At 38.5% G+C, this 26090-nt stretch overlaps 1 protein-coding gene across 1 annotated transcript; it reads left to right on the top strand.

The window, feature by feature from the left end:
* The first annotated feature begins 4352 nt into the window (after positions 1-4352).
* LOC126603766 (protein SOSEKI 1-like) lies at positions 4353-25537 on the top strand. Its single transcript, XM_050270727.1, has 5 exons — positions 4353-4479; positions 4909-4961; positions 5222-5598; positions 5794-5898; positions 25254-25537. The coding sequence occupies exons 1-5, from the start codon at positions 4353-4355 to the stop codon at positions 25423-25425; spliced, it is 834 nt and encodes a 277-aa protein (XP_050126684.1). The 3' UTR covers positions 25426-25537.
* The last annotated feature ends 553 nt before the right edge of the window (positions 25538-26090 follow it).

Raw genomic sequence — 26090 nt, 5'->3', positions numbered from 1 at the left:
TTATCAATCATGTGTATATATACGATAGAAAAGAAAAGACCCACTCATCTGAGGTCCACGCTATGACTCCCTAGCGCTAATATTGAGACATCACGAACCAACGTCGCCTAAAACAATTATCAAATCACGTCTCAGAGTTCTTACCGATAGAATACATAATTTACATAAAACACATCCCTACGTAATTTAGTCCGGAATATACGCATCATGGATTTCCAATCCGTTACTTGCAAAGATCCACATTATGTTCCTAGAACAACGTCCTAATGTTTCATTACGATCTAACGATCAGATCTCTGCCAATTGCTAAAACCAAGTAGTGGTCAACATTTTATTTTATGAACTTACAAATCCAATTTGGGAAGATCCGTACGTCAGATTCCCGATTTGTAAGTTTCATAAAATAAAATGTTGACCACCACTTGGTTTTAGCAATTGGTAGAGATCCGACCGTTGGATCGTAATGAAACATTAGGACGTTGTTCTAGGAACATAATGTGGATCTTTGCAAGTAACGGATCAGAAATCCATGATGCAGATATTCCAGACTGAATTACGTAGGGATGTGTTTTATGTAAATTATGTATTCTATCGGTAAGAACTCTAATATGTGATTTGATAATTGTTCTAGGTGACGTTGGTTTGTGATGTCTCGATATTAGTGCGAGGGAGTCGTAACGCGAACCTCAGGTGAGTAGGTCTTTTCTTTTCTATCGTATATATACACATGATTGATAATTCCACAAACGTTTTAAGTTGACTTATGCATATTACCTACATATAATTACTGTGAATGCTTTGAAGTACTAGTGCGAACTACGAATGGCTTGATCCCTGTTTAGGGTACGTGGGCAGTCTAACAAGACGTTAGATGCAGCTATACAATAAATGAGACTAAATAATTGAGACAATAGCCTTGTTTGGGGAATTGAGAAATGTGAAGGAGATTGGTGGAAATGTGAGATTTAACCTTATGATTTGGTGGTTAAATGATAGGAGCATATTTATGCGACTTAGTTAGCTTGTTTTCTTTCATTTTCATAGCTAGTTTCTACTTATTATAGTGTTTTAAGTTATTTTCGTGTGTTTGTAGGTCCAAATGACAAAGTTGGCAAGAAAGTGCATTTTGAAGCATTTTAGAGCAGTTTTGGGCATCAAATGGATAGCTTATGAGTGGAGCAAGATAGATGGACAAATTTGAAGACCACAGATGTCAAGGAATGTGCTAAAGAGTTGAAGAAATAAATCCAAGACAAAGAAGATAAGGAATTGGCTCCAAAGAAGGAACATTATCCAAAACCTTATCCAACCTTATCTTATCCAAACTAACCTTATCTTATCTTATCATTTCCTAATCTAGCCTTATCCTATCTTATCTTATTCAAATCAGTTTGTGCCTTAATTCTAGCCATTTATAAGGGATAATTATGCATTTAAAATACATATTTCAGATTTTAGAACCCTTATCCCTTATGTGCTGCATATATGCCCTCTCCTTGGTGATATAGGAATTGTAATTCTTCTCTGAACCCATGCCATGTATCCTTGTCCCTTTAGGTTCAAAAATTTGTGCTGAAACATCATTTCTAGAAGCTTTAAAACCTACCACACCTTTCTAGCCTAATTCGCCTTGGTTTCTGATTGTTTTAACCCATTCCACTTGGGTTTTGGTTACACAATCCCATTACTAGTCAGCCTTATGTCGTGCCTAGCTTATAAATACATCATTCTTCCGCACAAATCAGACCACCCTCTACCATATATTTCTACACCACGCACCTATATATTTAGATACAATTGAGAGAGTTTCAAAGGTGTGCTTGCAAGGAAGGAAGGAAGGAGCTTTGTGCTGTGGCTTGCAATCCAAAGGGGTTCGAATCTGCCATTGGAGTTGCTGGGACGTTCCTAGTTCTTTCTATCCCTAGATTTGTTTCAATGTTTGTTTTAATTTGGTTTTATGTTTTCAAAGACATGAGGAACTAATTTCTTTATAATTGGAGGTGAATTCGAAGCCATGATTATATGTTTGATATGAATTGATTACATCGAGTTATTGTTTCTTGAGTCTTGAATGTGATTTGCTTATCTGAGTTATCAAAACTTGTTTATGTATGTTGATTGAGGATGCATACTTAATTTGCATGCATGAACTTGATGCTAGAGTATAAGGGAGTTTCACCTAATCGTTATGAACTTATATTCACAAGTAGTGTAAGTCACTAGTCATGATTGTGTTAAGTAAATCCTAGGCAAAAGTATCATGCTTTTTATAGTTACGAATGCTTCGTCAATACTTATGGTTTTCAAAGAACTTAATGACCTTTGATATGTCTATCTATCACGCTTTTCATAGTTAGGGGACTTGAGGAGGATAATTTGGTTGAAATGCGTATAGTTGTTGACGAATTATTATTAGGTACAATACATCACATATATATTATCTGCGGGTGCATTTTAATTTACAAAAATCATTAATTGGTACGTTTATTTACAATTTTGGTACGTTTGATTTGATACATATTGTTAATATTGGTACATTATTTTTATTTTGTACATATTGTGTATTGGTACGTTTATAATATTCTCAATCCTATTTTCTTGTAACGTACTAAAAGAAAATTTTATTTCGGTATGTTTGATTTTGGGAATTTAAAAATATTTTAAACTATTTTGGAAAGAAAATATCTTAAATCATACATAATTATTGCTAAATTGTAGCATTATTGTGAAAATAAATTGAATCTAACCAACTTTTTTTTTATTTTTTTTATTTTTACAATCACCTCTAATAGAGGAGAATGTAATCAAAATGCTAGATTGTAGGAAATTTGTTACAATATAATGTGCATATAGCACAAAAATTATGACAAAAAAAAGTTTAATCAAATCACTAAAAGGTATAGATGTTTGATCTAGAAAATTCAAAACTAAGGCACCTATATCAAAAGATCACTATAAATTATAGGATAATGCGTGTGTTTTCTTATGAGTCTCCCCACTTACGATTGACGAATTTTTATCATTTGAACAACATAGAACCGTTCACTCTCTTTATCATCATCTAAAGATCAGATTTGTGAGAAATCACTCAATTTGGAGATCATTTAGTCATCTATACATATTAAATCAATCAACGATTTTGGTAACAAGTTTGGTACCTCTTTGTCTTTTTCAGATTCTCTGATTGTTTTTTGGATGCCTACGTATGTAAGCCCTTTTCCCAACAGTTGCACAATCTCTGGATTTTTGCAGGTCTTTCTACTATTTCGGCTATTTGGAAAGCTCGAAATAAGTTTATTTTTTAGGGTCGCCCAATCTATTTTTGTCGTCTTTGCATGTCTATCAATTCTAGGATCATTTATGATGGAAAGTTTATTCCTAGCTATTTTCAAGGTTTTGACACTCGTATAATTTCTTCTTTGGGGATCTAGCCTATCCCTCGCAAGGTGCCAATTATTCTTCTTGTGCTTTGGTCTTCTCCTTGGTTTCCTTGGATTAAACTTAATACAAATGGTTTGTCCAAAGGAAATCCCAGTCCTGCTTCTAGTGGAGGAGTTTTCAAGGATTGTCATGGCCAATTTCTTGGTGGCTTCTACCAAGGGATTGGTCATTGCAACTCTTTTTTTTTTTGTAGAATTTTCAACAATTATTATTGGTGTAAAGTTTGCATATCAGCAGGGTATACATTGTTTTTGGTTGGAAAGTGACTCTTCTAGTGTTCTTTCTGCTCTCCAATCGACTGATTTTGATCCTCTTTTTCCTCTTTGTACGCAATGGTCTATTTGTTTGGATTGCATTCGGAATATGACTTTCTACACCTCTCATATATATCACGAAGGAAATGTTGTTGCGGACAATTTTGCTAACATGGGCTTGTCTTCTCCAACTTTAGTATGGCATGATTCCCCTCCATTGGTGGCTCGTGTTGCTTTGTTTTCAGACTATGCTGGTTATCCTGACTACCGCTTCTCAAATTATTCTGCATATTGACAAACAGGTTTGACTCAATCTTTTGTTTTTTCTTAACCTTCCTCCTCCAACTCTCTATATCGTATTTAAAGAGAATCATACACCTATTGTTTAGTTTTAATCATACACCTATTGATTAGTTAGTCAACTAATGATGATGGTTCCTATTATTAAAAGACGTTAAGAGGTGGCTTGCGGATTTATGAGGAAAGGACGTGCTGGAGGGCTTCGCTGGGTCTTGCAAGAGGTATGATTGATCTATCGATCGATCTTGATCGAGTACTTGAGACAGTTTCCAATATACTTCTAATTAATTAGGCCAAGAGCCAGCCAGTTGGCATGTACTATTTCAATTTCATCTTTTCATGTGGATGGAACGACACATGCGCGCATGCGTGCAGGAGGGACGGGTTATGTTTGGCAATACTTGCCTGGACGAAGACCTCATCACACCAATCTCCGATAATGAATACGTCCTCAAAGGATCCGAGATCATCCCTTTCGTTTTTGGTATATATAATCGCAGCCCTTTTAGATAAGGGGTTCTTATTTTTTTTTTCAAAAAATAGGAATTAGCTGTGAGACCCATTCTACATCGAGTTTCAAAAAAAATTTATTCCCTTAAAGGCCTGGAATCCTTTCTGGGCAACTTAATTATATGTTGTGGGGTTAGGGTTTGGGTTAATTTCAATTTTTCTTTTTTGAACAATCGATATTATCTACACTTAGGAGAGGGGATGAGCTTAGCCTTACAATGGGTTAGCAATAAATTGGTGCAAATTCGCCTTTGGCGAGATTTGAACCTAAGACCTTTCATTTATAGGAATACTACTAGACCGTAATACTAGTGGCTAATTTCAATTAATTTCGTATATATTTATACTTAGAATCCTTTGTGGCCACCCTAATTTTGTTGTCAATTGTATTTGCATGCAACAGATTATCCTCTGAAATCCTACGCCGAAAAGAGTAGTTGCCTGATTAAAGATGAGGTTGAGCCACCCTATTCTATACAAGAGGCCTCCTTTCAACTACACAAACATTTTTATCCCAAGAAGAATATGGATATCCAAACAAAAATATCCCCTGAAATGAGCCAAGAATCACAGAGGTCCACTTTGACCGATGGATTCGATGGATTTCGATGGATTCGATGAAACCCCAAGGAGGATGACAACGACACAACCACTCAGAAGCTAACATTCACAAGTCAGAAAGCTTTTCTTTCTATTCCAGCTTTTTATTGAAGAAGGTTATTAACAAGGACAAAAACGCCAAAGAATTGGCTTCTTCTACAACTCCGTCTTCTTTTTCTTCCTCTTATTCACTTTCACCGCCTCAGCAGACGCGGCTGGCAAATGATACTACTAAGAGAAATTCAAGTGCATCTTCCAACATGTTCCGCAATTTGATTACTTGTGGTGTTGTCAACACAAATGACGCCGTTGTAGTCATGTTGAATCCAGCTAATAAAACATATTCCTGCAAGTCTAACAGCAGCCAAGCCATGATCATGGCTGATCATCGTATTTCTAAAGGAGATCACAAGTTGGCAGGTAGGTCTGCCGGAGTTTCTGGGACTTGCCAGAATCCACAGCAGCTGCCGCAGCAACCCCACACTGCTAGTAGGTACGTATGAATGAATTGTAAATTTGTAATCATTCAATCCAATTCAATTCATGAGAAAAAGTCTTATTAAAAATGAATCAATGTACGTATGTATGCACATGACGTGCATATACTATAATGATGACAAAAGAAAGACAACTAATACACATATGCATTTGGCTTTGCTTGTGTTTGGATTTGATGCTGCGGGAAAAGCTCTGATGGAGAGAAAGATGCGACTAAGCAGCAAAAGGAGCGCGAGTTCAGTGGCCAAAAAGCGGCTTCTGCTGCTTACAGAACCATTGGTCGGCCGCATTGCTCGTAAGTGACTATCCCTACTCCCTCCCTTATTGCATACATTGATAATTTGATGGGATCCCCTACTCTGCCAAATCCAACTGAAGTCAATTTTGAATTAGGTTAGGTAATGGCTTACCGGCTCACATGAACTAAATTATAAATAACAATCAAACCACATTAGTTTCAGTAGTACAAGGCCTGCAGTGTTTTTCTTCCAATCAAGTACCAACTAGGGAGTCTCTCAGGTCAAATTAGGATTCAGTCTTGTTTGTACCATACTTGACCAATTCCGAAGCTACTGAGCACAAGTCAATGTTATACCATCAAGGACCTAGAAGAGTTTCCCTCAAACTAGGAGGTCAATCACAGCGCGACACGTGTTGACATCAGAAGCCAATCATAGTGCGACACGTGTCAACATCAAAAGCCAATCACAACACGACACGTGTCAATGTCAGAATGAAACTAGAAACTCTCTTCTATAAATAAGAGATCATTCTCTCACAATATTTCCTAATGTCATTTGTACCAAATCATTCACTAGTACTCACTAAAGGAGTGCTTGAACCTATGTACTTGTGTAAGCCCTTCACAATTAATGAGAACTCCTCTACTCCGTAGACGTAACCAATCTCGGTGAACCACGTACATCTTGTGTTTGCTTCCTGTCTCTATCCATTTACATACTTATCCACACTAGTGACCGGAGCAATCTAGCGAAGGTCACAAACTTAACACTTTCTGTTGTACCAAAGTCCTCGCTGATTTTGTGCATCAATATTTGGCGCTGTCTGTGGGAATGACACTTATTCCCACTCTCTTCAGCTTTGCCAAGCTGGTTTCCACCATTCGTACACTCTATTTTGACTAGGCATCCCTCTCCAACATGGGGAGCAAAGGAAGCCACAACACACAGAATGACACCCCTTTTGCACCTAGTGCGAAGCAACGAAAGAAGGAAGGATAGAGGGTTGCTCTTCAAGCTAAAGTCGATGAGCTAGAAGCCTAGAACAACAAGATAGCAATGAAGAATGAGGTCCTCCAGGAGCAGTATGAGAAGCTATTTGAGACGCTCCACAAAACTAGGCGTATTTAAACACGCGAGCTCATTGCCCCTGTGAACATCAACCATCATCTGGGTGCCCCCCAACACGGAGGGTCACCTCCCTTCAACATGGGTATCCCTGATGAGGAGCAACCTAATCATCAAAACATTGATCAACATGAGACTTTTCTCAACCCAGATGCTTCGACCCGAAGTAAAAGAAGTGGAGGAACACACAGAAGGGTTGGAAGGATGGAAAGCCGTTTATCGTGACTGCCGAGACTTCCTAAAGTAACGTCGAGAGAATCCCCTCCACATATGCTCAAAGATCAATGACCCAAAGGTTTCTGAAAGACTCGGTCCCCTCCTACGACCCATGCCGCTGCCAATCTAGGTAAGGAACGACAGGTCCCAGAGGAACATGAAGGTACGGGAAACTCTAAGGTATTCCAACAGACTCGCCCTATAAGTCAGTACGGCGAGTCCAAGAAAAAACCACACACCTTTGCTCAAACTTTCCTACTTCCAATAGACGATGGAGACTTACGAAAGAAAATTCCAGTGGCACATGACTCCACTCAGGACCCCTTGTCCTACAACTCCTTGAGGAAGTAAACAAGTTGAAGGCCGAACGTCAGGCCAAAATACCTGACTAGAACCAACCCAAGCCTGGCCCTCTCACAAGAAGGATCCTCGACACCCCCCTTCAAGCGAAGACAAAACAAAAGCTTGGTTTACAACTCTATACTGGAAGGGAGGACCCAATTGAACACCTTAACCTCTTTGAGTCCACCATGACATATCAGATGCACACCAATGAAGAGCAATGTCTTCTCTTCCCCTCCACCCTCTCTGGCGGAGCTCTAAACTGGTATTGTTGTCTTCCACCTGAGACAATAGACTCATTTGAGGAATTGAGAAAACTGTTTATGTCTTAACACATCTTCCAGACCGATCACTTGCATTCTGCAGATGACTTGTACACTATTCGCCAGAAGCTGAACGAGTCATTACGAGAGTATGCTGGTCGCTTCATCCATGAGTATTCTCGTTGCGTTGAGGCAGATGACAAGACCGCCCTCAAGGCCTTCACGGCAGGCCTACGTGATTGTTTCTTCAAGTACATGATCAACGCCAACACTTGGAAGACTTACTCTAAGGTGATGGCACATTCTTACAACCACGCCTCCGCCGAAGCAAGGACATACCAAGGGAACCTCCATATGGTTAACCCCTATCAACAAGTGGGAAGTGGAAGTCAAGTTCTACCAAGTGAGGAGATATTGGCCATTCAGACACCCATTGCATCATCTCCTGCCTCATTTAGCTATTCACTAAGTCACCAAATGTATCTGTCTCTTGGTAAGAAGAAGGATTTTTACTCTCAGCAAGCCCATTACAACAAGAGGGATAAAAGTTCATATCAAGACAACCAGGGGTGAATATACCGTCGATTATTATGACTATGAGGCCAAGTCTCACTCTTTCAAAGTAGAGGACTAGGTACTGAAGGAAATGCTATTATAAGAAGGCATACACATTACAAATGTTTTGACTCTCAACCGCTTGAAATCTGTTGTCACACAAGCCATTTGGCAAATATTTAAAGAAGAGGGAATTCAGACAACTTCTTCTGAGTCTTTTGCGTTCCTAGCACTGGAACACTTAGTCTACGCTGACCTACCCTTCAACTTCTTCTGAGTCTTTTGCGTTCCTAGCACTCCAACTCAGAGCTTCAACATGCGTACTTTGACACAAAGTATGTGATACTAAGTGTTACAACCAACATGATTCACATATCAAAAGCATGGATCCCTTTATGCATAGCAAAACATTCATAAGCATTACTCATATCAATCAACATAAACATTATACATTCCAACACATTCATACATAAACATCATACATTCCAATACATTAATACATAAACATTATACATTCCAACACATCCATACATAAGTCAACTGTGTTTCGAAAGGGTTCAACATACTTTGTGTCTTCGACACTTGCTACAATATGCCTCGACACTTTGCCTTTATTCTTACCAACCAGGTGTTGAAATGTGAAGAAGGAACTCATCTTCATGCCACCAACCAGGTGATGAAATATACAACCCATACTCTTCTTCATGCCACAAACTAGGTGATGAAATGTACAACTAGTACTCTAATATCATTTGGCAACATGCCACTCATGCCACCAACCAGGTGAAGAAGGAACTCATCTTCATGCCACCAACCAGGTGATGAAGGAACTCATCTTCATGCCACCAACCAGGTGATGAAATGTACAACCCGTACTCTAATATCATTTGGCAACTTGCCACTCATGCCACCAACCAGGTGAAGAAGGAACTCATCTTCATGCCACAAACCAGGTGATGAAATGTACAACCTGTACTCTCCTTCATGCCACCAACCAGGTGATGAAATGTACAACCAGTACTTTAATATCATTTGGCAACTTGCCACTCATGCCACTAACCAGGTGAAGAAGGAACTCATTTTCATGCCACCAACCAGGTGATGAAGGAACTCATCTTCATGCCACCAACCAGGTGGTGAAATATACAACTCGTGCTCTCCTTCATGCCACCAACCAGGTGATGAAATGTACAACCTATACTCTCCTTTATGCCACTAACTAGGTGATGAAATGTACAACCCGTACTCTAATATCATTTAGCAACTTGCCACTCATGCCACCAACCAGGTGAAGAAGGAACTCATCTTCATGCCATCAACCAGGTGATGAAATGTACAACCTGTACTCTTCTTCATGCCACCAACCAGGTGATGAAATGTACAACTCGTACTCTAATATCATTTGGCAACTTGTCATTCATGCCACCAACCAGGTGAAGAAGGAACTCATCCTCGTGCCACCAACCAGGTGATGAAATGTGATGAAAGGTGATGAAGGAACTCACTTTCATACCACCAACCAAGTGATGAAAGCAACTCACCATTCATTCCACCTACCAGAAGATGAGTGGTACAACTTGTACACCAGCCAAGTGATGAAAGCAACTCACCATTCATTCCACCTACCAGAAGACGAGTGGTACAACTTGTACATGTGAACTCCTAGCATTCACAAATAATCAAAAACCCGCAAGCTTGACAACTAAACTAGGGAAGCACTTATGCCCAACAAGAGTTATAGTCACTAACAAAGTCTTATTGCAAGCCAACAACAACTTCAGTGCATGGCATACGAAAATCAAGCTATTCAGACCTCTTGCATCTGCTTCAGACATTTCCCCTCTATAACAATGCAAACACTACAACTCGTAGAAAGCTTCACACTCTTGATCAAGACAGTGTGAAGCAAAACCAATTTATGGTGCCAACAAGAGCTTCATCATAAGAGTTCAACCAAAATTCCCAAAAGCTTCACACACTCTTGATCAAGACAGTGTGAAGCAAAACCAATTTATAGTGCCAACAAAAGCTTCATCAATGGAGGGCAACCACAATTCTCAAAAGCTTCACACACTCTTGATCAAGATAGTGTGAAGCAAAACCAATTTATGGTGCCAACAAGAGCTTCATCGATGAAGGGCAACCACAATTCTCAAAAGCTTCACACACTCTTGATCAAGATAGTGTGAAGCAAAACCAATTTATAGTGCCAACAAAAGCTTCATCAATGGAGGGCAACCACAATTCTCAAAAGCTTCACACACTCGTAATCAAGACAGTGTGAAGTAAAACCAATTTATGGTGCCAACAAGAGCTTCATCGATGAAGGGCAACCACAATTCTCAAAAGCTTCACACACTCTTGATCAAGACAGTGTGAAGCAAAACCAATTTATGGTGCCAACAAAATTTTCATCAAAGGAGTTCAACCATAATTCTCAAAAGCTTCACACACTCTTGATCAAGATAGTGTGAAGCAAAACCAATTTATGGTGCCAACAAGAGCTTTATCAATGGAGGGCAACCACAATTCTCAAAAACTTCACACACTCTTGATCAAGACATTATGAAGCAAAACCAATTTATGGTGTCAACAAAAGCTTCATCAAAGGAGTTCAACCACAATTCTTAAAAGCTTCACACACTCTTGATCAAGACAGTGTGAAACAAAACCAATTTATGGTGCCAACAAAAGCGTCATCAATAGAGGGCAACCACAATTCTCAAAAGCTTCACACACTCTTAATCAAGATAGTGTGAAGCAAAACCAATTTATGGTGCCAACAAAAGCTTTATCAATGAAGGGCAACTACAATTCTCAAACCTTCGAGGCAAATTCAAGACTGTTCGAAGCAAATTCAATTTATATGGTTCAACCAAACCTTCGACTACTACAAGGTGTGGCTTCTATCACAATCTTTTGCTCAACAGTGTGGAAGCAAAATTTGTATATGTTGTCTCTCCCACATTTTCAAATTTCTAGTTTCCTAAAAAAAAAAAAAGGGAAATTCAACAAAGCATCATCAATGGAGGACAACTACAAATTCTCAAAAGTTTCACACTATCTTGATCAAGATAGTGTGAAGCAAAATCAATTTGTGGTACCCAACAAAGTTTCACCAACAAAAGCTTCATCAATGGAAGACAACTACAAATTCTCAAAAGCTTCACACTATCTTGATCAAGATAGTGTGAAGCAAAATCAATTCATGGTACCCAACAAAAACTTCAACTCCAAAGCTTCACCTACAAAGCTTCAACTCCAAAGCTTCACCTACAAAAACTTCACCCACAATAGCTTCACCTACAAAGCTTCAACTCCAAAGCTTCACCTACAAAAACTTCACCCACAATAGCTTCACCTACAAAGCTTCAACTCCAAAGCTTCACCTACAAAAACTTCACCCACAATAGCTTCACCTACAAAAGCTTTACCCATAAAAGCTTCACCAACAAAAGGGTCACCTACCACAAAAGTTTTACCCACAAAAGCTTCACCCACTACAAAAGCTTCACCTACAAAAGCTTCACCCACAAAAGCTTCACCTACAAAAGCTTCACCCACAAAAGCTTCACCTACAAAAGCTTCACCTACAAAGCTTCAACACAAAAGTTTCACCTACAAAAGCTTCACACTATCTTGATCAAGATAGTGTGAAGCAAAATCAATTCATGGTACCCAACAAAGCTTCACCTACAAAGCTTCACCTATAAAGCTTAATATATATTTTAAAAAATTCAAAATTTCGAAAATTCGAAAATTAAAAAAAAAAAAAAAAAAAAAAATTGCCTAAGCTTCCTCTTCTTTGGGCCTAACAACTTTCATAACAAATATATATGAATAAGGAGTTTTTGGCTACCACTTAGAAAGGAAAATGGTGATGTTTTGTTACTTTGGAAACTTAGCTACTAGCAAGACACCTCATTCGTCAACTCCCTCGACCGGAGACTTGGGGGACTCTTACCATATGCTACTGCACATTGATACTCGGAAGTCTCACGACCACTCAGTGACTTGGATATTTTTCAAGTCTCCAGCCGAGAAGTTTTCCTCACTCGGGAAATTAAGGGAGCACTACCTCAACCTACATGCTTCACTCACAAAGCTTCAATATACAAGATTCAACAAAAGGAAAAAATTCAAAGAACTTAGTGAAGAAGGCCTTGGTGTATTTAACACAATACGTTGAAATGAAGCAAAGCTTGTTTATTTATATCTCCGATAAGTTACAAATAAGTACATATACATGAATCAAAATAAATAAACAAGAGGGAGTCTTCACAAAGGCTGCTCAGAAGAAGTCTCAACAGTCGGCAGAGCCCCAGAAAGAGGAGGCACCAGAGGGTGATTCTTCGAAGCCTCAGTACTAGGCAGAACCCCAGAAGGAGGAGGCACCGAAGGTTGATCATTTGGAGCTTCATTACGCGGTACAGCCCCAGAAGACGAAGGCAATAAATGCCTTTGGAACAAACCCACAAATCTCTGATGATCAAGTAAAATCTGACCATCAGATTCCTGCAGCTGGTCGAGCTTCCTCTTCTTGTTCGTAGCATAGTCATGTGCGAGCCTGTGCAACTGTTTATTCTCATGTTTGAGCCATCTGATATTCTGTTTGAGACTTATCACTTCAGCCGCAAATGATTCAACTTGGCAGGTTCGAGCAAATAGGCGTTGGGCCATATTAGACGCAGAACCTGCACACTGAACACTGAGAACCAGAGAATCCTTAACAGCCAACTTATCAGACCGTTTGGAAAGTAGTCTGTTATCTTTGAGAGTGAGAAGGTTCTTGGCCACCACCTCAGTGGTCATATCATTCTTCATCATAGAGTCCCCAATGGTAAAAGGACCAGTAGGGGATAAGAAGGATGGGCGCCATATGTTGTCTTGAGAAGGCATGGCTGCCTCTTTACCAAAGTTCAAGTTAAAATGACGGTCGGATGGGCCAGACATTCTCAGAAATGATGAAGGAGAAATGAGGTGCAATAAATCTCTGAAGTAAGGGGAAAATTCCTACAAGTAATAACTCTCTGAATGTACATCTTGCACACAATTGGTGCCCTTATAAAAGAAAGGGCAACAGGGCCGTTGGTTCAAAAATCGAAGAGGCACCACTCTCCGGATTCCGAAGAGGCACCACTTTCCACACGCAACATCAGCTCCTTGAGTACCACAGATAACTTTGCCAAAGATCTCTAACAAAGTTTAGACACATAAATTTTGAAGGTCTAGCTACCCTACTATTACCCACAAGGGTAAAGGAACAACACCACTGCTTGATAACTACAAAGTCCCAATATGTGTCAACCTCCGTGCTCTGTGGCAAGGCAGACTGGCAAAAATGTCCAACCTTTACTCGCATTTGAGAAAACACTCCCAACAAGATTGTGATCGGATCATATTTATATATATTTTTACTTCGAATTCACTCGTCTTTTCTTAGTTAGTTCCTTATATTTTTGAGCTATTTACGTTATTTTTGTGTTTATAGGATTTGTTATGCAAAGAAAATAAAAATAGAACAAGTGAAATTTTATGTAATAAATTCGTCAAAAATGCCTGTGTAGATCAGCTGACTTTGGGAGTAAGTTGCGAGCCGTTCAGAATGAATTAGAGAATGAGCCTTATATGCTTGGAAAGCTACAGATGTCTATTTTCTAGAAAACTTCGTGGATTGTTAATATTATTTTTCTAGAAGAAGTTATGGGCATTTGAGTAAGGGAAGGTCTAGCTGACGACAACTTGCAGATTGGAATTGAAAAGCAGACAAAGATGACAAAGAAGAGCATAAAGCATAAAATCATGATGAATAATCATGATGAATGATTAAGGCTGCCCTTTGGTTTTGTCTGAAAGGCAACAAATACAGCAAAGCACAGGTTGGCAATAGAAGAAAAGTCAAATAAAGAAATAAATAAAAACAGCAAGTAGATGGGGGCATGGGGGGTTTTAAGGACAGCAGAAAATTTAGTGAGAGAGACTGACGAGGAGCAGAAACGAGAGAAGAATCAGCAAGCTGCCTTGCGCAGCGTGAGCCTCGGAGAGGAGAGATAGGCAGAGAGAGATTGACAGAGGCTGACGGAAGCACGGCAGCAGTAGCACAGAAGCAGAGGCTTCACTCAATCTTTCGGTTAAATCTTTCCAAATTTATATTTTATTTCTGTTTTAATAATGTGTAACTAAATTTATTTTGGCTAGAGGTTAATTCAAAGCCATGAATATATTTGTAATATGAATTGATTACCTTCAGTTGTGATTTCTGAGTTGTGATTTAATTTGCTTAACTGCTTGATTGATAACTTATTTTTGTATGTCGATTAAGAATGCATACTTAATTTACATGCATGAATTTGATGCTAGAATATAAGTGAATTTCACCTAATCGTTATGAACTTATGAGTAGTGAAGGTTGTTATCCACAATCGTGTTAAGTGAATTCTTGGCAAGAGTATCATGCTTTTCATAGTTACGAATGCCTCGTCAATGCTTATAGTTTTCACAAAGTTTAATGATCTTTGATTGTATCTCTATTGTGCTTTTCACGTAGGGGACTTTTGAAGAATGTTTTGAATTGTTGTATGCGTTTTTCCGTCCAATTCAATAACTTAAGGAAAACTTGAAGATTAAAAAAGTGCTGTTCACGGTTAATCTGAAGTATTGAGATTTACAATTTATTGAAAGAACAACTGAAAATCAATTTAGGTTGCATATGTGTCATGTGTGGATAAGAACCCTCTAGCTAGTCCGTCACCTATCCTTTCACCTTAATTTCATGCTTTTGTCAATTCTGTAATTTATTTAAGTTTAATTTACTTCTCGTCAAAACCAAACCCCCCCATTATTAAATTATATTATTTAGTTAGTTTTCATTGTTGTTAGTCTTTTAATTCAATTTCCGTCCATTTCAGTTCCTAGTGTTTAATTTGATTGTTTTCATTATTTTGAGTCATTCTAAGTGTGTTTCGAGTTATTAGAGTTTTTAGCCTAGTTTTGTGTCCTTGAGTCTTGTTTAATATTTTTAAATTAAGTTAGAATAGATTAGCAATCCCTCCTAATCCCCGGCCTAGAACGATACCCTACTTACATCTATACTACAATTGTCAAAAAGAGGGTAAATTTTGTGTGCTTATATTATTCGCATCAAAATTTTGGCGCCGTTGCCGGGGATTAGCAACTTTGCTAATCCCTTTATTTTTGTTTTTGTTTATGTTTATATTGGTGTTTGTGTATTTTACTTTTGATATTTGATTTATTTTTCTTTCTTTGATTTTAGGTACAAATGGAGCAAGACATGGCACTTGCGACCATTCAAGCTCAATTGGCACAGCTCACTGCTCAATTGACTCATAATGCCGAACGGACCACAATGCCAAGTGTCCCTACACTTGATGTGCCCTATGGGCAAGGATATCAAAGTCCTCAATTTTCTGCAAATGAAGATGTTTGGGGATATCAAGGCCATAACCAATCAAGGGGCAACATGTTTTCCAACGCTTGCAATTCAGATTGGAGAGGTAATTCAGATTATATGTGGGATGAACCTCAACAATTTCAACAAGGTGGATATTGGCAGCAAGACGAGTTTTATTCAAAACCTATGCAGCCACCACAGCATCCCCCACAACAATTCCAATCAAATCAAAGTATGCCCGTGAATTATAATGAAATTCTTGAAGGACTAATTTCTTTGACACAGGGTTCACAAAAAGAAGAACAATTGCCGCCATCGGAAGAGTTCTATCAGTGGCCATATGAACCGTCACAGCCACCACAACAATCAGCCCAATTCAATTCAGGTACGTCCTTGAATAATGATACACTTAATAAGTTACTCACCTCTTTGAATCAGGGAGTAGAAAATCAAAACCAGGAGATGCAAGACCGAGTCAAAAGAGTGGACGAATTGGATATGCAAGTTGGGCAGATTGTGGAATTCATGGCACAGATTCGAGATCAAAGTGAACTTTCCAACTCAAACATTGCAAATTCAAAGGCAGAAAGTGAAATCGATGAAGCCATCACTTTGGAAGGTGACATGAAGGATGAAGCTGTCCCAGAACCATCCAAACACAGCCCGAACATGGATGAATTGCTGCTGCAAGCAGAAGAGGAGGAGGACGACCTGGGCAGTTTAGAAGAATTCTTGCTGCAAGCTCCTCAAATCCCTATGTCATCCAACTCAGGTGAGGAAGTTCTAAATTCACTTCATTCTAACATTATTCCACCGAATGTCTTTTGTCCTTGCAGGTTTTTGATTCCAAATATCAAAGAGAGTGAAAAAGACATTGTGGAAGCTCTTCCAAAGGTGCAAAGTGATATCCCAATTCTTGGTGCACCAAAACAAGTTCCCGATGGTATTGAAACGTTCAAAGAACCTTGCACACCAAGAAAAGGGATTCAAGAAAATGAAGTGGTTGAAGCATATCAAGAATACATCCAAGAGGCTGTGCATGAGACAATCAAGCCCAAAGCAGTTGAGTTTGATGACACGGGACAAGCCACAACCATCATAGTAAACCTGGCCAAGTTCAAAGTCCCGGAAATGTTCAAAGATGTGGTGTTTGTCATTGAGTTTGTGTCGGAAAAAGAAAGTAAGCCATCTTCTCCAATTTTAATTTTAATTTATACTAACATGTTTCTGATTTTGATGATTCAGGCACCCACTCTTGAATTTAAACCATTGCCGAATAATTTCAAGTATCACCTCCCATTAAAAGATAAATTCCATGCGTTGGAGCCGAGGGGAGTTTAAAGGAAAGATTCGTCCGACTGCGGACGTTAAAGCAAGCACTTCTTGGGAGGCAACCCAAGCATTCAACTTACACCCTTATCTTTACTGCTTTCATTTTGTTTTGTTTAGTTAGTTGTGTTATTTGGTTGATTTCTGTGAGTTTGTGTTATTTAGTTTAAGTGTGGGGGAAGGTTAAACAAAGTCTTTTTACATTAATTTACATATTTAAAAAAAAAAAAAAAAAAAACATTAAAGTAAAAATATTTTACAATGATGTGTAAACTAATAGCATTCATTGGTTAGGTGGTGCTTCAGTAGTCGGCGGAGCTTCAGCAGTCGGCGGGGCCACGGAAGGAGGAGGTATCGGAGGTTGATCAGTTGGAGCTTCACTACGCGGTGCCGCCCCAGAAGACGAAGGAAGATGCGGTTGGAACAAACCCACAAACCTCCGGTGATCAAGTAAAATATGACCATCAGTTTCCTGCAGCTGGTCAATTTTCCTCTTCATATTTGTGGCATAATTGTGTGCAAGCTTGTGCAATTGTTTATTTTCATGCTTGAGTCCTCTAATCTCCTCTTTGAGACTCTGTATTTCAGCCACCAACGATTCAACGTGACGGGTTCGAGCAAATAGGCGTTGGGCCATGTTGGACACAGAACCCGCACACTACACGCTAAGAGCCAGAGACTCCTTAACCGCCAATTCATCAGACCGTCTAGCGAGCAATCTGTTATCTCTGGGGGTAACAAGGTTCCGGGCCACCACCGCAGCGGTCATGTCATTTTTCATCACCGAATCCCCAACGGTAAGAGGACCAGTAGGGGATATGAGGGACGGGCGCCATATGTTGTCTGGAGAAGGAGGGGCTGCTCCTTCATCAAGGTTCAAGTCAAAACGACGGTCGGAAGGGCCAGACATTTTTCAGAGGTGGTGAAGAAAGAAGAGAGTCGGACTGATCAAGAATAAAAAAAAAAATGCAAGAAGGGAGTGTTTACAAGAGGGAGCTCAAGTGTGTTGTGGAACAAAATTAACGCCTCTATAAAAAGAAGAAATCAAAGAGGCGCTCCTCAGAAATCGAAGAGGCGTCATCTCGCAAATCGAAGAGTCGGGGCTCCTTTCTCAAAAGTCGGATTCTTTTCTCAAAAGAGGCGTTTCATTTCTTAAAAGTTGGGCTTACTCAGAAACCACGAGCGGAACCCCGGATTTCAAAAGATCAATTTGTCCAGACGTGTCGTCACTCGTCACATGCAACTGGCAGCTTTGCGGAAATTACGGGCAGCTTTGTCAGAAAACGCGTAATTTGTACTATTCATCCATCCACTGGCTGCCGACAATGAGTGAGGGAATAGTTCCGGTTGTGAAGAAAAGTCCTATAAGTATCTACCTTCGCCTTCCACAGCAAAGGAACACCATCTCAGCACTTCTTCATCTCTGAAATGGCTTTCCAACAAACCCTCTCAAGTCACTCTGTATTTTTCATCCCCTGGGATACCCCTGCAAACAACCCATCTAGAGCACAAGTATTTCATATCATAAAGGTTGAGAGCACGAGTATCTCATATCATGCTTTCTCCCTGTCCTTTCTCCAGCCAGCACCTGCTCTCGAGTACTCATCATCTTATGCTTCCGCTTCGTCTCTCACGTATAAGGGAAGTGAAGATGATACCTCTCGAAGCATGTGGAGACAACGTGCTGATTCATCCTCAACTAGGGACAAGGAGAAAGAAAGCAAGAGGTGGGCACTTGGAAAGATTGAAAAAAGAAACAGACCAACACCTCTCCCTCGTGCCTGCCCGCCGTGCAGAAGAAACAAGCAGAGAAGAATGCAGCTTGCACAATCAACCCAGCATAAGGAGTCTGAGTTGAAGAACTAGAGAAGCTGCCACATCTGCTTGGAGAACAAATAAGGAATTGCAACATCGCCAAAGAGAAAAGTCTCGCCGTACAATATCATCAAATCATCACTTGCAAGTAAAAAGCTAAGTGTCACCCCGTTCAAGAGGAAAGCTGTGGAAAGTCAACAAGCACGACCAATGATCACTTATTAGTTCTATTCATTGTCTTTTATCGTGATTTTCAATTTTTCGTTTGTTTTTTACATTTTCTTGCGTTACTTAACTGAATTATTTCTTTTCTTTGCAGGAACTTTTGGTTATTTCCGCCCTTGAAGTTGATTGCAGAATTTTAGCTTGGGGGGTCATCGCTTGATTTTACTACAAACTAGGGAAGTTTTCAGTCTAATTGCTTTATTTTGTTTCTTATTATTTATTTATTTTATTTTTATTTGCATTATAGTGTTTTCTGACATTGGGGACAATGTCCAGTTTAAGTTTGGGGGTAAAGAGTATAAAAAATGACCAAATTGAAATTTTTTGTACCTTCGACTACGAACTGGTTTCATTTGTTTCTGTATTGTTGCTTTTTGTTTTCTCTATTAGTTTTGTTTTCTTTAAAAAATAAATAAATAAATAAATAAATCGGAGAATTTAAAAATCCAAAAATATTGTCTTGTTTCCCCTATTGTTTTGAATTAGATTTTTGTTAGTTTCCCGACCCAATGATATAATTGGATAAAATTTGAACCATGATCATCAAGAACTTAGTTAACATGCGTTTTGTGAAATTCCTAATTCTCTTGTTAGTTTTGTACATGTTTGACCATCTTTGAAAAACCAAATGCACATAGCCTTGTTAATGTGAAACTAAAGTATGAATTAAAGCTTCATATGTGAATTTAGTGACCATATATATCCTATGTGAGTTTTTGAGCCTATTGAAAGTGTGTGCATTTTTCATACACTCCTATTCTTTCATGTGTGATGAACTTATGTGAGATACATCTCTAGAACTTGCGTAACGATCTTTCGAAATGTTTGTCATTGATTGCATGAATTTGGAAATGATAGAGGCATTAGGTTTACCACTATGGCCCAAATAACCATGTTTCCCAAAGAAAAATGATATCATTAGATTGCCAATTTGAGTCGTGTATGTTGAGCCTTTTATTTCTTATCACCAGATATGTCTACCCTTATACCTGAAACATTTTTTCCTTACCCTTTCCAAGCGAGCAATGCGAGATTGTCTTATGAGAAACGTTTATGAAGTACTTTGAAGGTGTTTGGCAAAAGAATAAGTGTGGGGGTATTTCATGTTTGTATTTAAAAAAAAAAAAAAAAAAGAGAAAAGAAAAGAAAAGAAAAAGAAAAAGAAAGATTGTACACAAAGAAAATAAAAAGTTGTTCAAGTTTCAATTTAAGGGTGTGGTTGGAGGTGCTAAAAGAATCGTTGGAAAGGTTGAGTTCTTATAAATCTAAAGAAAAGAATCGTTTGCAATGTAGCTTGGAACTTGTGTTTACCTATTCTTTCATTTCAATAACCCTTTCCCTAAACCTCATTACATCCAATAAAAGTTCTCTTGATTTAAGTTTTGTAATTATGATTGTGGAGATGAGATCTTTATGCAAGCTTATGGTAGAAATTTCACATTTGATTCTTTGAGCGAAACACATTAAAACTAAACACATGTGTGATTGAGTGTATATCTCGTGAGAAGGTTGCTAGTTTGCATATGATGATTTTAAAAATATAAAAAACTTGAAATTGCATTAGCATGGCTATCTCACACACTACACTTCAAGGATGATTTAAAGATTACTGCTAATATTTGAATAAGGAAGATGAACTTGGATTAGCTTGTTTGGTGCCAGCTATGGTTCTTGTTGATTTGTGTTCTCGAATGAAATTCTAAGAGGGTCACATAGGGGGAAGCTAATGTTTTTCTTGTTACTTCTTGTTCTTGTTTTCTTTGTTTTGCTCGAGGACTAGCAAAAGTTAAGTGTGGGGGTATTTGATCGGATCATATTTATATATATTTTTACTTCGAATTCACTCGTCTTTTCTTAGTTAGTTCCTTATATTTTTGAGCTATTTACGTTATTTTTTTGTTTATAGGATTTGTTATGCAAAGAAAATAAAAATAGAACAAGTGAAATTTTATGTAATAAATTCGTCAAAACTGCCTGTGTAGATCATCTGACTTTGGGAGTAAGTTGCGAGCAATTCAGAATGAATTAGAGAATGAGCTTTATATGCTTGGAAAGCTACAGATGTCTATTTTCTAGAACACTTTGCGGATTGTTAATATTATTTTTCTAGAAGAAGTTATGGGCATTTGAGTAAGGGAAGGTCTAGCTGACGACAACTTGCAGATTGGAATTGAAAAGCAGACAAAGATGACAAAGAAGAGCATAAAGCATAAAATCATGATGAATAATCATGATGAATGATTAAGGCTGCCCTTTGGTTTTGTCTGAAAGGCAACAAATACAGCAAAGCACAGGTTGGCAATAGAAGAAAAGTCAAATAAAGAAATAAATAAAAACAGCAAGTAGATGGGGGCATGGGGGGTTTTAAGGACAGCAGAAAATTTAGTGAGAGAGACTGACGAGGAGCAGAAAAGAGAGAAGAATCAGCAAGCTGCCTTGCGCAGCGTGAGCCTCGGAGAGGAGAGATAGGCAGAGAGAGATTGACAGAGGCTGACGGAAGCACGGCAGCAGTAGCACAAAAGCAGAGGCTTCACTCAATCTTTCGGTTAAATCTTTCCAAATTTATATTTTATTTCTGTTTTAATAATGTGTAACTAAATTTATTTTGGCTAGAGGTTAATTCAAAGCCATGAATATATTTGTAATATGAATTGATTACCTTCAGTTGTGATTTCTGAGTTGTGATTTAATTTGCTTAACTGCTTGATTGATAACTTATTTTTGTATGTCGATTAAGAATGCATACTTAATTTACATGCATGAATTTGATGCTAGAATATAAGTGAATTTCACCTAATCGTTATGAACTTATGAGTAGTGAAGGTTGTTATCCACAATCGTGTTAAGTGAATTCTTGGCAAGAGTATCATGCTTTTCATAGTTACGAATGCCTCGTCAATGCTTATAGTTTTCACAAAGTTTAATGATCTTTGATTGTATCTTTATTGTGCTTTTCACGTAGGGGACTTTTGAAGAATGTTTTGAATTGTTGTATGCGTTTTTCCGTCCAATTCAATAACTTAAGGAAAACTTGAAGATTAAAAAAGTGCTGTTCACGGTTAATCTGAAGTATTGAGATTTACAATTTATTGAAAGAACAACTGAAAATCAATTTAGGTTGCATATGTGTCATGTGTGGAGAAGAACCCTCTAGCTAGTCCGTCACCTATCCTTTCACCTTAATTTCATGCTTTTGTCAATTCTGTAATTTATTTAAGTTTAATTTACTTCTCGTCAAAACCAAACCCCCCCATTATTAAATTATATTATTTAGTTAGTTTTCATTGTTGTTAGTCTTTTAATTCAATTTCCGTCCATTTCAGTTCCTAGTGTCTAATTTGATTGTTTTCATTATTTTGAGTCATTCTAAGTGTGTTTCGAGTTATTAGAGTTTTTAGCCTAGTTTTGTGTCCTTGAGTCTTGTTTAATATTTTTAAATTAAGTTAGAATAGATTAGCAATCCCTCCTAATCCCCGGCCTAGAACGATACCCTACTTACATCTATACTACAATTGTCAAAAAGAGGGTTAATTTGTGTGTTTAGTTATTTTACGCATCAGATTGCTTGCTCAAAAATCGAAAAGGCACCTCCCTCCAAATCTCGAGAACTAGACTCCTAACAGGATTACTTTCTCAAAAATCGAAAAGACACTGCTATCCGAATCTCAAGAGTCAGACTCCCAAAAAGATTGTTTTCTCAAAAATCGAAGAGGCACCGCTCTCCGAATCTCGAGAGCCAGACTCCTAACAGGATTACGTGCTCAAAAATCGAAGAGGCACTGCCCTCCGAATCTCGAGAGCCAGACTCCCAACATGATTACTTTCTCAAAAATCAAAGAGACATTGCTATCCGAATTTCAAGAGTTAAACTCCCAACAGGATTGCTTTCTTAGAAATTGAAAAGGCACCGTTCTCTGAATCTTGAGAGCCAGATACCCGATAGGATTACTTGTTTGAAAACTGAAGAGGCACCGTTCTCCAAACTTCGAGAGTCATATTTCCTTGGATAAAGTTTGTCTGCAATCTTCACACGCAACATTAGCTTTCCAGATACCACAGACCACTTTTTCAAAGTGCTCTGACAAAGTTAAAACACGTGAAGCTTGCAGCTCCCACTACATTGCTATAACCAAGAAGGGTAAATGAATATCATTACTACTTGTTGTTAGGGAGACTCCTATATATGTTGACCTCCATCCTCCACAGCCAGGCAGACCTACAAATAAAAAAAAATGCTTAACTTTTCTTCACATCCGAGAGGGAACTCTTAGCAGAGTCTTTCGAAATACTCATCCTATTTTCCTCCCGATAATACCTCTGCACACAAGTCACACCAGAGCAAGAGTATCTCATATCATCAGGGTTAAAAGCAAGAGTATCCCATATCATGCTTTTTCCCTGTCTTTTCCTTTAGCCTTGTTCTTACCTGTAAGACAAGGAGAAAGAGAGCAATCAGTCAGTACTTGGAATCAAGCTTCTAGTCAGGAATTGACTGCCTGGAACCCCTTGCCTAATTACTTACCTGGCATTGCCTTCAACGTCTTATGCTTCCAGAGAAGATACCACATCTGCCTGAGGAACAGATAAGGCAAGTGAGAAGGATACAAGGAAGCATGTGGAGACAAGCGTAACAGAACATGTGCCGATACATCCACTACTTTGTCAACAACAAAAGTATCCCATATCATCAGGGTCGAACATACTCTAGATTTGATGGATTTGTTTTGACCCTCAAATTCTTGAGTCTGCCTTATACTCTGGAAGAAACCAGAAAACCCTCTAGCCCAGTTCAAGAATAAGCATATGGAAAGTTACTTCTTCAAAAGCAAAAGTATCTCATATCATCTATTCTCCATTTGCTTCTCCTTATACTTGTTGCTGTTTACGACACAAAGAGAAGAAGAACAATCAACCGGAAGCCGAAGTTGAACCTCTGATCCAGGTTGCTTACTTGGAAGTTTGATTGTTTACCTGGTCTGTTACCTCCTTCGGCAAATCTCTTAGCTCGGCGACTTGGGGGACTCCTACTATAGGGTTTGTATCGCACTTGACAAAGCTCGAAACTACAAGTAAGCTTCAAGTGAAATTGATACATTACCGTGTGCATCTTCATCGGTTAGAGATACCACCCTTGGATGGAGGAAAAGTACTTTCAGAGAAGATGCCACATCTACATATAAGACAGATAAGGCAAGTGAAAATGATACCACACTTCGGTACTTAGAAGTTTCATGATTACTCAATAGCTTGGATCTGGCAAGTCCCCAACCGAGGAGCTTCCCTCACTCGGGAACTTAGGGGAGCACTGTTTGTACCATACTTGACCAATCCCGAAACCACTGAGCACCAGTCATCGTTATACCGTCAAGGACCCAGAAGAGTTTCCCTCCAACCAGGAGGCCAATCATAGCCACGTGTCGACATCAGAAGCCAATCATAGCGCGACACGTGTCAACATCAAAAGCCAATCATAACACGACACGTGTCAATGTCGGAATGAAACTAGAAACTCTCTTCTATAAATAAGAGATCATTCTCTCACAATATTTCCTAATGTCATTTGTACTAAATCATACACTAGTATTCACTAAAGGAGAGCTTGAACCTATGTACTTGTGTAAGCCCTTCACAATTAATGAGAACTCCTCTACTCCGTGGACGTAGCCAATCTGGGTGAATCATGTACATCTTGTGTTTACTTCCCTGTCTCTATCCATTTACATACTTATCCACATTAGTAACCGGAGCAATCTAGCGAAGGTCACAAACTTAACACTTTCCGTTGTACTAATGTCCTCACTGATTTTGTGCATCAACTAGTCTCATTGGCTTACATCAAATCAACCAATACTACAGCTGGCGCTGGCTCCGTGGGTAGAGAGAGTGTTCGTTGATAATTAAAAATTATGCCCTCAAGTTAAATTAATATACCAAATCATATTAGTAAAAGAAGCGTGTGCCCATAAGTTTACAAACTCCCCCATAAATGGATGAACACAACAAGTTGGCCAAAAAGTGAATGTGGTCAATGTTGGCATTCATAAAACTTGGTGACCAAGAATGCACAAACTAAAACTGCAGAATCTAAACAAGTGATTAAAATTCGAAAGACTTAATGTTAATGCAGGCAGTGCAGGAAGCTGTTTAAGCCAGAAAAATTGCACTCACACATGAAGTCGTGCAGAGGAATGAAAGCTGAAACGAAGATACCTGAAATGGGATCAAGAAATCCTCAAACTCCGAGGAATCCGCTTCAGGTTTCTGGACCTGACGAGCTGAATATGCCCAGTAATGACTGATCATCGGATGCTCTTCTGTCTGTTGCCAGGATGAAAGGCAGGAGCCAATTTTCTTTTCATTTAATTTTCTTTTCTTTTCTTTCTTTTCTGTCTTTCTTTTTTTTTTTACCATTATGTGAATAGAAAAGGCATAGCTCACTGCATTGACTGACTAATAAAAAAGAAAATATTCTAGTTGCATTAAATTGTTCTATTTCCAACTTCGTTGACAATTCATCCACTTTTAGAAATCAAATGAGAATTCTACGTATATGTTTTATGTACACCATCACGGGACACGGGGACAGAATGATCTAGAACATGCATGCGTGTGTATGTTTTAGTAAACTACTACGGCTATGATGAATGTACTCCCTAATGATCTAAGAAATCTAAAAGGATTATGTTTCATACCTTTATGCGTGTGTATTTATTTCCATTTGGTAATTTATTTTTGCAAATTCAAAAAAAAAATTGAAGATTACCAATAGTGAAGAATCAAATTCAAAAGTGGAATTGAGTAAATAAATGAGAGAAATTAGATAAATGCCTCTTTCGAAGATGGAGGCCTCGATAGTTGAAGAAGCAAAAATAATCCACAACTGAAAACCCAAAAGAAAAAGGGAAATATTTCAAAATGGGACAATTTCTTAATCTTGAGACTAAAATAGGACAAACCGGCTATA

This window comes from Malus sylvestris, chromosome 2 (genome assembly GCF_916048215.2).
Source record: "Malus sylvestris chromosome 2, drMalSylv7.2, whole genome shotgun sequence".
NCBI lineage: Eukaryota > Viridiplantae > Streptophyta > Magnoliopsida > Rosales > Rosaceae > Malus > Malus sylvestris.
The sequence above is the reverse complement of the archived record's forward strand: the minus strand, read 5'-3'. Positions and strand labels throughout refer to the sequence as shown.